General features: G+C 36.7%; 2 protein-coding genes across 2 annotated transcripts; one reads left to right on the top strand and one right to left on the bottom strand.

Annotated features, from left to right (window-relative positions):
- Nucleotides 1-1,389: 1,389 nt before the first annotated feature.
- On the bottom strand, nucleotides 1,390-5,140 carry LOC140155165 (sialidase-1-like). The gene is made up of 3 exons (XM_072177895.1): nucleotides 4,410-5,140; nucleotides 3,462-3,556; nucleotides 1,390-2,568 (listed from the first exon to the last, which is right to left on the bottom strand). The coding sequence occupies exons 1-3, from the start codon at nucleotides 5,092-5,094 to the stop codon at nucleotides 2,164-2,166; spliced, it is 1,185 nt and encodes a 394-aa protein (XP_072033996.1). The 5' UTR covers nucleotides 5,095-5,140; the 3' UTR covers nucleotides 1,390-2,163.
- Nucleotides 5,141-5,494: 354 nt separating this feature from the next.
- Nucleotides 5,495-10,855, top strand: LOC140155164 (sialidase-1-like). The gene is made up of 4 exons (XM_072177894.1): nucleotides 5,495-6,252; nucleotides 6,678-6,772; nucleotides 8,233-8,285; nucleotides 8,868-10,855. Exons 1-4 carry the CDS (start codon nucleotides 5,628-5,630, stop codon nucleotides 9,214-9,216), a joined length of 1,122 nt encoding a protein of 373 aa, XP_072033995.1. The 5' UTR covers nucleotides 5,495-5,627; the 3' UTR covers nucleotides 9,217-10,855.
- The last annotated feature ends 1,176 nt before the right edge of the window (nucleotides 10,856-12,031 follow it).

The raw sequence follows: 12,031 nt of genomic DNA, 5'->3' as shown, positions 1-12,031 counted from the left end.
ACATAGAAGGTTTCAAGAAAAATTGCGACGGGTACATTAAGGTATGTATTGACCATGCTCAAGGGAGAGATAGAAAGAAATTGGCTAGTACTCTTTCAAGTACCTTGTTCTACGAACTTATTGACCGCCCCTCGTATCTGTCAACTGAGCAGGGGAGGGGTCTGATTCGCCACCCTGCGACTTGTTTTCCGTCAAGTTGGTGTATATACCCTCTTTTTCTTTCCTACTAATAATTAGGGCTTACTCAACAAGAACTGAAGAATGTTGGTTGTCATGGTCACTTGGGCTGTCAATCATGATGATTATAACTACTAGTACCACCAACTTGTGGGGGGGGGGGGAGAAAACGCCCCAACATACATTATGCACATACATAATGACAAATTGCATTAACCTGGAAGAGAATGGAATTCCTGATATCTATTTGCACAAAAGGCTGGAAATCCCGACAAATTACTAACAAAACCATCTGGAATTCCATCACCTCAATGGACAAAAATATGGATTATTTTATTGACCAGAGGCAAAAAAGTCTGGAAATCCAACCAAGGATAAACACAATAAACCTGGAATTCCAAAACCCTCTATGCCTTCAGACTAACAAAATGGTGGAAAAATCTGGAAATTTTGCGCCAAGCATAGGCAAAATAGGCTGGAATTTGGAACAGCATAAGTAGAATAGGCTGGAATTCCGAGCCCCAAAGACCACCAAAAAATCTGGATTTCCGTTGCCCTCTATAGGGGGGGGTGCATGTTTTATCTGGAATAGCCCAATCACTATACTTGCAGATTTTTTTCCAAACCTCATCCACCCAAGTCTATAAGAAATCAGCACCACTGAGCATGGGGGAACATGCCGCACCCCCGAATTTGAAATTTTAGACATCTCATAGGAAAATGCTGAAAACAGCTTGTGCCTCCCCACCCCCATCAGGTCTGGTAACCCACAATCATGGTTGGTCCCCCCTCCCCCAATAGGAAGACTCATGCTATGCCACAGTGTTTAGGATATGTGATCAAAACCACAATCACTACTATAAATATTTGTCTAAATTGTGTTACTTGCAACTAATTAAAAAATATCATCTCGCAGATCAGTACCATAAGCAGTGGCGGTGCCAGGAATTTTTTTCGGGGGGAATTAGGGGGAAAGTGAATTTCAGGGGGGGTAAAATCAACAAATTTTGCACAAAATTACCGAAAAAGTGGAAATTTTCGTAATTTTGGGTTTTCTGGGGGGGGCAACATGGGAGCAAGAGTTCTGACTGGGGGGCATTTGCAGTAAGCAGTGCCAGGGAGGGGGAGTGTGGGCATTCCTCCTACATGTACACTTACATGATCACAATATATGTTGTTTAGACCAATTGAGACATTCCAATAGGATGGTAACAATGTTTAAAGGCACTTTATTTTATATGAGCAGTTAGCTTCATGAGACACATTTTTAAATACTTATTTACATTGTTTTTTTGCAAAATGTGATAAAAATGAAACCTCTCAATATTGTCAGGTCACACAAGTTTTCCTGAGTTCGGTACAATTCTGGTCTACCCTGCGGACCCTATTTTTTGGGGGGGGGGTAGGGTTGGGGTTAGTATTAGGGTAATGATTAAATACTTGTGTGCAGGATATGTACCAGAATTATTCCATGGCTAGTTTAAGATCAATTTATGAAATAAAGTCCACAATGGCAGTGCAGGCAACAGAGCTCTGCTGTGAGTTTCCAACTAAAATGGGGGTGAAATTAGATTTACATGTATATGGTCAAAAAGTTTCTCAATCACTTGTCAATTTTCAGTTGAAACAAATTCAAGGATTCCATATCACATATGGCTAGCCATAGTTTTTATACACAAAATGAGGAACTGAGGATTCATGCTGTTGTTGATCAATAATTAAATGTGCAATTTTGAAGTATGAAAGTTACATTCATGGTGAGAATATAATTCTGAATATAAACCCCATGTTTAAATCTACTGTTTATTCCAGTACCGTACATGTAACTGTCTTTACTCTAAGTTGTATAAAACAAAGGCGCTGACATAAATGTTTGTATTATAATAGATTTTATCTTCTACTGCTACTGGACTGTGAATATACATGTATAAACATAAATAATATGGAACTAATAATAAATAATAATGTATGCACAATTCCAACCACTCATGGATTCAGTCTTATTTTGACAAATGATATTTCCTTATAATCATTCTTTTCATAAACCAATCCAATGTGATTATAATCGATTGAAGTTAAACATGGATAAGCACTTGATCCAGGGTAAATCGGGAGAGTCCCAGGCCACGTATCACCCAAATCCAGACTCCATCTAACTGTCATGTTGACCCGTTTATCAATATGAAATGCATTGGCAAAGTACAAGTTTCCACCATGTAATATCATAGCACCACACACATTGGGATCTAAGAGGACTTCATCCAAGAATAGGTCTTCTGGTTTGAAGGTTTCTGCTCCATCATAGCTGTAGGCATGGATACGACAATGACAGTGAAACCAATGGGTATTACGAACTGCAATATATACTGAACCATCTGGAAGTTCAACGACCTGGAAGACAAGAAAGTTGGAGAAACATGAATGTTAAAGTTTTAAGTTACCGTACTTAAAATATTTTAATTATTCTTTGTGTTGTTCAATAGAATGACAAGTTCCAAGCCTATTGTGTCCTCTCACTCAACCTATAGTATAATAAAGTTCAGGAAGTAAATTTCAAAATCAAAATTATGTATTCTGTTCCCTTTTAATTGGCTTGAAGATTTACCTACATATATTATATTATACCTCATATATAGATTCCTGTTATCTGATTGGTTGAATGTGCAGTCATTGAATTAACTATGCCCTCAAAATGAACTATGGACCGCTCCATGGAAATGAACTATGGACCGGTCATGTGCGTCCCGATCAAACTGCGCAATCGCAACATCCACATATCCATTCGGTATATAAAACAAATATTGACTGCTTTATTCGGGACATGGTTAAGATTATAGGCCTGCGGTGATCTCAAAACCATGCTATGACCCTCGGCTGCGGTCAATATTTGTATAATATGAGCTACTTTTGCATATACACTGCAGTTGGTAAGATATTTGACTGTCCATTGGTGATGAGGCAACATATGATCAAATTGTGATTTTTGTTAAATATTGTTATCATCAAAAATTCATCATCATCATCTTCATCTTGATCATTTGAGCAGCATGGATCACCATATTGGGGGGCACCACCACGATTGAGGGGCACCACCGGTCTGATTGGGGGCCGGGGCACAAGCCATTTCTTGACAATTTTCCTATGGGATTTTCTATTGGGGGGCTATGTGCCCCTATGACACTACGCCACTGAGTTTCCTCCCCTTTCTTCACTGACCCCTAAGTGTGAAGTGCAACTCAAATCTAAAGTTCTGTTATTCTGACATGAATTGAGTGTTAACCCACCTGTGTCTCTCCTGGTGCCAGATCACCAATGTTCTTAGTTACACCTTGTGGTAAACCAACAATTGTTCCTCCTATGTGCCATGTGAATCCATGATCTGTAAATAGCAAGAATTTTTTGAATTATGCAACTATAATTAATATGTTTCACTGACATTATCATGACCCATATGAAGGGGAAAGAAAGAGAGTCAAATTAATGCTGGGTCCTAACGGGAAATTGATTAATTTTGCTACATTGTACAAATTTGCGTAAACTGCTGTGACCATGACTCTCATATTGGGAATGCTCTCAAACAGATGATAATTGAGAAAGCTACCTGATACTGTACATTCTTAGTCAGTGAGAGTGGTCTATTACGTAGACACATTATCTGATTCGACAATCTCATGATTTTGGGTGTCGTCTATCAGGCCGTAGACACGCTCATAGAGGTGCGCGTATGTATCGCGTGGTATGTGTAGACGCAGTCTAGCAGTACGCACAACAAAAGATGTGAAGTTGTTAACAAGTTTCGCTCATTTTAGAAAAAGGGAGTTTTATGACGGTTACTAAATTTTGCTTTAAAAAATAGTTTACAGTTATTAAAATAATATTTAACTGATTAATGAGAATAAACGACAGGAATTTTTTTTGCCTATCCTCTACCTACATGTATGATGAGACGACAGGCAGGTCCAATATTTTTATCGTAGTGGATACGGCTGCGCCGGCATCCACTACTCAAAATATTGGACCTGCCTGTCGCTCATCACACGGTAGAGGATAGGCAAAATAAAAATTCCTATCGCTTATTCTCTAAGTGTAGTATAATAAATAAAAAACTTCGCAGTTTGTAATTAAAGCGCAGCATGTTTGAAGTTACAGATGGATTGTAGAGGTGATGTTGTAATAGGTGCTGAAGAAAATATATTGATATTTATAAGTTTGAATGCATTCCCAAAACTTACCATCACTATACAGACAAACCATAGAATGGTCTTCATCTGTATTCATATGTCCACATGAAATAAGACGTCCTTTATTTGGTGCCAGCATCTTCTGGATCCCCTGTCCTGGACCTGGAGCCCAATGGTAGTTAATTAATTCGGGATTTGTTTGTCCCAAATTGAATGGTTTTGTCCATGTGTACCCATTATCTTTACTACTCATCACATACACCCCTTGTTCACCTTTATCAACTAATACACATTTACTAGAATTTGTATCATGACCACAATACTGATAGAGCAAAATCAATGTGGCAGCTTCATAATCATACAAAACTGCACCAAGATTCAACCCATCTTGAACAACATAATCATCAACTATAAACTGGGTTGGCTTCCAACTGCTTCCTTGGTCTGTGGATCGGCGCATAGCCAGGAACTTTGCTCCAGTATCTCCTGCGCTAAATTTTCGTGCTTCTGCAAAAGCAAGAAGATCTCCATTGCTAGCATTGATGATCATTGGGATTCGGAATGTGTCCACTTCGCCGCTCGCATTTGATGCCCACAGAATTTGTTCCTCCCAAACGATGGGTTGGACGTTTAGACATAATACTGATGTTAGAAATAGATGCAGATATGACACAACCATACACAAATTACAGAATACTGCAATCGGTATCGTATTCTTTCCTGCAAATACTTCCATAATTTTTGCTTGTAGACCCTTCTGTCCAGAAACACAACATGAGCACCTGACACTTTTTGACCTTGGCACTAAATATTTTTCCTTTGGGTACCAATTTCAGTGGAATGTCAATATTCCCCCCCATTATCCCAATCGTAAAGTATTTAATCATTGATTGAATGGATATATAATCAAATCATTGTATAAAATTAAATAATTTAAATGTTTTTTTAAATATAAAATGTTCCTGTATGAACAAAATAACACAGTTAACATTGGGCTCAGTTGCAAGTAATAATTTTACAACCTATCTATCTATATGGAATAGCCCAAAGTCATATGACTGTGGAGTCAGACACATGACCTGACCTGATTGTCATGTGACTTATTGTTCATTAAAACAAAACTGCAAGCAGGGACTGAGTGCAAGCTTGTAATGAACATACCTTGAACGCACCTAATTAATCTCAGGGCTCTTGCTGAATTATAAAATTTCCTTATCTCTTCTATGTAACACTAAACAAGTATTAACCAGGCAAGCACCTACAACGAATATGTTGGGTTTTTTGTGGCCGTTTTTCTTTTTTATTGTTGCTGAACTTGTTAACACCAGCATACTGCCGCCACGGCCATTCATTACACGTACGGAATTGCTATGGACACCAGGAGTAGGAGAGATCACTGCGTATCGTATTCCCGTTATTACTCAGTGTCACGATGGGAGTGTTGTCACCTTTTCTGAAGCTCGCAAATATGAATCTGGTGATAGAGGATCTAAATTTATTGCTTTTAGAAAGTCCAAGAATGCAGGTCAATCTTGGAGCACAACCCGATTTTTAGTGGATGATTGGACGCACCCAGATGGTTTGAACCTGGGTGCTGTCGTAGTAGACAAGGAAGTCAAAACATTAATTCTACTCTATTCAACTTGTGCACATTTCCAGTGCACAACTCGTAACATGACAGCAAGACAGTTTCAAATACGCAGTAATGATTGTGGTGAAACATGGTCAAAGCCCATAGATTTAGCCAAAGCAAATCATGATTTGTTCAATTGGACTTGGACAGCCGGGCCTGGATATGGAATCCAAAAGACACTTAAACCCCATAAAGGGCGATTGATTGTATGTGGTCATACAAATGTACTGCCAATGGGGTTGTATTGTATTTTTAGTGATGGTGAGTCAGACTGTTTACATTGTAAATAGGCCTATAGGTAACAGTTGAAACATATGTTAGACAGAACTTTTTACCCCAAGAGGGATTAGACCAATCTCTTTGCCCTATACAAGGCTTATATTAAGCAGGCACCGAGGATTATTTTACCCATTGGTTGTCCAGTTTTGGCTCCTGGTGTACCCAATATTTTACACACAAACTATAGGACCAGAAGTCATCTTTGGGACCAGGAGCTCATTTTAGCTCCTGGTCCAGGCATACTTAATATACATGATATAAGGCCTGGCCTTATACCCATAACTCTAACCCCAAATTTCAACATGTTTGCTATTTATATCTAGCATAGCATGTAAAATGTAGTTCATGCACTCATGAAGAGTATAATACCATTTACTTCATATATACTCATTTTAATTCTTATTTAGATCATGGGTTTACTTGGAAACGTGGAGCCAAACTACTTAGCATTCCTTATGCAGGTCCTCTATACCAAGGAAGCTTTGCACCAACAGAGAATCAGGTATGAAATACACATAGGATATGCAAACATACATCTATGTCATGAAACTGCAAAGTACCATTCTTCCACTTTCCTCTTTTCTTCATTATGTCATGTTTTAAGAAAACTATCTGAGACACAAATTTGTTGTACAATTAAATTATTTTTTGTTAAATTGACCAAATACAGCAGTTTCCATCATCTGCCAGGAAAACAATGAGGCTCCTTTTTTCAATTAAAGATTATGAGGGGTTAGACACCTTAGAGTAAAGCCAAGAATTTTCTGCTTTACAAATGCTAAATTCCGCTTTTCTCCGCTTTGTAATTTTAGCACATTTCTGACATAATAAAATTTCACAAGAATCTTGTAACGATCATTGCGATTTGCAAAGTTGGGATGGGTGATTGGGTACCATGGCTGCAATGGGAGGTAGGACAGGCGTTGTACGGTAAATCTATGACGGATTTTACTTTATTTTGATGAATTTTGAAGACCCATTTCATTTAGTATTTTATTTATTTCTTTTCAATTGTATTTTTTCATTTTTCTAGGCCATTTTGCTTATTTTCTTTAATTTTTTCTCAGAAATGCGTTTTCCGCTTTACCTCCAATTCCATGATTTTTCATGAATTTCCTGTAACGCCGAAAATTCTTAGCTTTACCTTAGAGTTCTACAAATATAGATGCAAGTGAGCCATGCTGACTAATAAACTTTAAAGCATTAACATTTTATTACATATTAAAGTTTTTAATATGTAAATTAAAAAATATATCACTCCAGAAAGTGAGGAGGGAGGCAGAAGTGAACCAAATTATTTTTTATTTATCCTTTTACATAGCAACACATGTAATTTTTTTCTCCATTCCTTGATTCTGAAAAGTTGAAGCAATATTTTTCTCAATATTGTTTCCTTTTTATCTTCTACAAATAAAAGCATACTGATATTAAGTAAAACATAATTCTGGAATCAGACAAAATGGGATATGAATACGGTATATGTAATGCTGTAGGTTTTATATGCAGACTGATAAGGGGGTACTACACCCCTGTCCAATTTTGTGCCTATTTTTGCATTTTTCTCAAAAATCATAGCGCATTGGTGACAAGTAAGATATGTATATTATAGGGGCAAGGACTACAATTACTGCACTTGAAATTTTATTTCAGCACAGACAACAGTTGTGGAGTTACAGTCAAAAATGAGGAAAACCAATATTTGATCAATAAATCAATAACTACTTGCTTTGAGTTGCTGAATTTTCAGTACAGTAGTTGTAGTCCTTGTCCCTATAATATACATATCTTACTTGTCACCAATGCACTATAATTTTTGAGAAAAATGCAAAATAGGCAAAAAATTGGCCAGGGGTGTAGTACCCCCTTAAAGATCAGTCTTTAAAAAATGAACAGTCTCATAATCTTACTGTGCATAATATGTCGTCCATTCTTTATCATACATGTTTATTGAATCTCTTTCAGCTTGTTGAGCTAAAAGATGGAACATTATACTTTGATGCGCGTAATGAATACAAGTAAGCATTACATTTTACACAATTATATATTAGAAGGCCTACAGTTTATTGTGGATGTTCAAAACAAGATAAGTAGCATAATATTTTCAAATCATATCATCATAGTAGGATTTTGGAGTTAATACTCTTATAGGCTTAGGAACAAGGGTTGGGGCCTCAGCAGGGGCTTGAATACCCTTTAGCCTCGACCTCCCCCATCCCCACCCCCCCCAACAAATTCCAAGTAAAGTGAAAAAATGACATCATAAACCATGAAAAGTGGGTGTTTTGATATATATTTTTAAAGACTTTTCAGACTTTGAGAATGCAGACACCCCAATGAGTCATCAACAAATGTTCATTTTTCATTTTGTCAGCCCCCCCATGTTGAAAATCTTACTAAACCACTGATTTTGGAGTAAGCAAGCTCTTAATATTATAATAAATACCTGTTGAAAAGCAATTTACTTCTTTTTGTATTGTGACTTTATCTGGTAGGCCTATATTATATATGTGCTTCTTGTGAATGGTTATAATGTTATACTTAAATAGTCCTCAAGTCGTCTTAACATTTCTGTCATCATCATCTTGTCTTCCATCCAGGTACCGATGTCATTGTCGCATATATTTCAATAGTACAGATGGAGGTTATACCATTCCTATAGAGACTTTGAATTTCAATTCAGTTGCTGTTGATCCAACCTGTGATGGCAGCATTCTTCTTCATAATGATGTCCTTTACATGTCACATGCAAACAATGACACTCAAAGGGTGAACACTACCCTGAGATGGAGTATGGACTATGGCAAAACTTGGCCATATAGCATGAATGTAAATCCTGGAGACAGTGGTTATTCTTGTCTAACAAGACTTAGTGATAATCATATTGGTTTAGTGTATGAGAAAAATATAGGGCCCCTGTGGTTTGTCAAAATTCAGTTGCATTTGTAGATGATTTGATGATGTTTGAAGTTTTCATATAATATGCACAGTGGCGTAGATTTCTTTTTGACATTGGGGGATGGGGTTGGAAATTTTGCTCTTGAAGTATAGTGAATCTAGCACCTTTTGGCGACAAACTAAGTTTATGGTATTAAATTCACACAAAAAAGTTTGCAATTTTGAAGCTAAATTGGTAAAATATTGTACAAAAGTGGAATAAATTTGCTTGAAGCACGCAAAAATTGACTTTTTAGGTTAAAATGGCCGAATATGAGTTTATTTGGTCAGACACCGCGATACAGGTATCAACATTGTATGACCATCCCCCTATCAAAATATGGGGGGGATTTGTCCCCCATCCCCCGGGGATCTACGCCGATGATTATGCAATAAAATTAAGAGCATGGTTGTTTGATGGCATTTGAAACTACCTCATTTTTAAGAAAAGGTGAACAATGATGGCGCTACTTAATATCCTAAATCATGTTTTCATCATTACAAGAGGTAGACACTGGTATAATGGCATTAAAACATCAGAAACAACAAAAAACTTTTTATCATGAAAATGTAAGGAATAACTTGTATTTAGCTCAATTAAATTTAAAATAAATATAAATAGCACCCTCAATTTACAGACATATATACAGTTTCTGGAATGATAGCTAAAAATATATGTATAATTTGTGTGATCAATGTTGGCATAGAATTGAACATTTTATAATGTTTTGTTAGAAAATTTAATAAATGATCACAAACAACCATGATAGGGGGTTTGGACTATGACAAATCTTGGCTATATAGCGTAGAGGCACTCACTAAAAAGTGGGTAACATTGAACCCCCCCCCCTTTTTTCAACTCTCTCATCCCATTTTTGTTTTATACTGCACCAAAAGACTCCCCTTTTAAGAATTTTAAACAAATTTTTAATACTCTTTCACCATTTGAATGACCCCACATTTTCTCTAAAATTCACAAAATTTAATTTTTATAAACAAATTAAATGTTAATGATTTTGAAAATAATACATCACAAATTAGTCAACTTTTATATTTTGACCCAAAATTTTCCCAGTCTGACATAAAAGACCACATATTTGGTAATTTTCCCCAGTCTCAGAACAACTCCTTTTTGGTGAATATTCCCCAGCCTCAGGATTTTTTTTTTTCCTTTTTTCCCATTCTCATGGTAAGATTGTATATCTATAAACAGGCTAGGCAGTGGCATACCTGATAGCAACATTTCAATTGGGCCACCATTGGGGACAAATTGAAAAATTATCCTGCTTGACTCGACTGGTATACTTATAAATCAGAGATGTCACTTTTTAGGTTTTAACCTGAATTCAGTTTTTTTTTTGAGTCAAATTCCCACGGTTGACTTTTGTATTTATTTTCAGCCTGTTTGGGTGGCTTTTTGACCTGTATTCATGTGCTTTTTCAGGGTTTTCTCACCAGTTTCAGGGTTTTTGAGTAAAGTAAAGACCTTATTTTCTGGTATTTCAAACTCCCTTGTCTGTAAGCCATTGTCTGCATGTATATTTTGAATATTTTAACTTAGTTCTGAACAATCTTGTTTTGAAAACACAGTACTACAATTTATTTTGCAAATTTATTAATAAAATACTGAAATATTTTATGAAAATGTAAATATGTTGTATGTGTGGTATATGGACTCACTGTGTCAGTGGCATAGCTGGGTTATGATATTATCAATAAACTGCATTTTTCAGAGTAAAAATATCAAAGATCTAAAGTAACATGAAAAATTAACAAAACATAAAGACCATTTGTCATACTAGAATGTTCAAAATCTCAATATATTCCACTTTTTGCATTAAAGTGAGTTTTTGTAGGAGAATGCCCTCATTTGGAAAATTTCCTGCCTACCAGTGGCGGCGCCCAGGGATGGGGGAAAATGCCCCCACCCCCCCCCCCCACCCCCGTCAGAACTGTTTCCCCAGTAAAAACTCAAAATTACGAAAACTTCTACCTTTTTACCCCAATTTGAGAAATTCACAAAACCAATTGACAAAACAACAACAAAATACCAACTGTCAGGCCCATAGCCAGGGTGCATGCCCCCCCCCATTCGGCAAAAATATACAAAAAGTCCAAAAATTAAAAAATTTGCGATAACTCAAAAAAGAGTAGGCCTTTGCCTACTACAGAATGAAACCAAGCCAAAATAAATTTTTAGTTGTTCTTTTTAGCAAAACTTGTTGAGTCAAAAAAGTTTTAAACACTTTTTGCAGTTCCAAGGTTTAAAAAATCTGCCTTGCCGACTCGACAAATTCACAAAACCAATTGACAAAAAAACTTTTAAAAAAACACCTGTTGCATGTCAGGCCCGTATCCAGGGTGGGGGGGGGGGGCAAATTTGCAAAAGTATACAAAAAGTCCAACATTTTAAGAATTTGCGATAAAACTCGAAAAAGAGTAGGCCTATGCCTACTACAGAGTGAAACCAAGCCGAAATAAATTTTTAGTTATTGTTAATTTTTTTAATTTTATAATAGCAAAACTTGTTGAGTCAAAAAGTTCTTAAAACTTTTTGCATCAAATGGCCTGTCAAATGGATTACGTAAATGGTTACGTAATTGATTGAGCCATTTCGCTATTCTCGTGTTTTGTTATCAGCTGTGTTTGTACTCCATCGCTGGGTGACAAGCGATTGGTTCCTAGCCAATGAGGTAGCGCGATTCCTGTTGCGTTGTACCTCATTAGTCAAATACCGATCGCTCGTCGCTCAGCGATGGAGTTTAAATTCAGCTTTGTGTTAGCAAAAAGAAGCCAAGTGAACGCGCTGAATCAAGTCCGGCGACGT

This window comes from Amphiura filiformis, chromosome 6 (genome assembly GCF_039555335.1).
Source record: "Amphiura filiformis chromosome 6, Afil_fr2py, whole genome shotgun sequence".
NCBI classification, from domain to species: Eukaryota; Metazoa; Echinodermata; class Ophiuroidea; order Amphilepidida; family Amphiuridae; genus Amphiura; species Amphiura filiformis.
This window is presented reverse-complemented; position numbering and strand designations above follow the sequence as displayed.

Coding starts and splice junctions, on each gene's coding strand:
- LOC140155165 (XM_072177895.1), bottom strand. CDS start 5,094: ATGGAAGTATTTGCAGGAAAGAATACGATACCGATTGCAGTATTCTGT. Junction 3,557..4,409: donor GGTTTGTCTGTATAGTGATG/GTAAGTTTTGGG, acceptor TGCTATTTACAG/ATCATGGATTCACATGGCAC. Junction 2,569..3,461: donor TGGCACCAGGAGAGACACAG/GTGGGTTAACAC, acceptor CTTGTCTTCCAG/GTCGTTGAACTTCCAGATGG.
- LOC140155164 (XM_072177894.1), top strand. CDS start 5,628: ATGTTGGGTTTTTTGTGGCCGTTTTTCTTTTTTATTGTTGCTGAACTT. Junction 6,253..6,677: donor GTATTGTATTTTTAGTGATG/GTGAGTCAGACT, acceptor ATTCTTATTTAG/ATCATGGGTTTACTTGGAAA. Junction 8,286..8,867: donor GATGCGCGTAATGAATACAA/GTAAGCATTACA, acceptor TCTTCCATCCAG/GTACCGATGTCATTGTCGCA.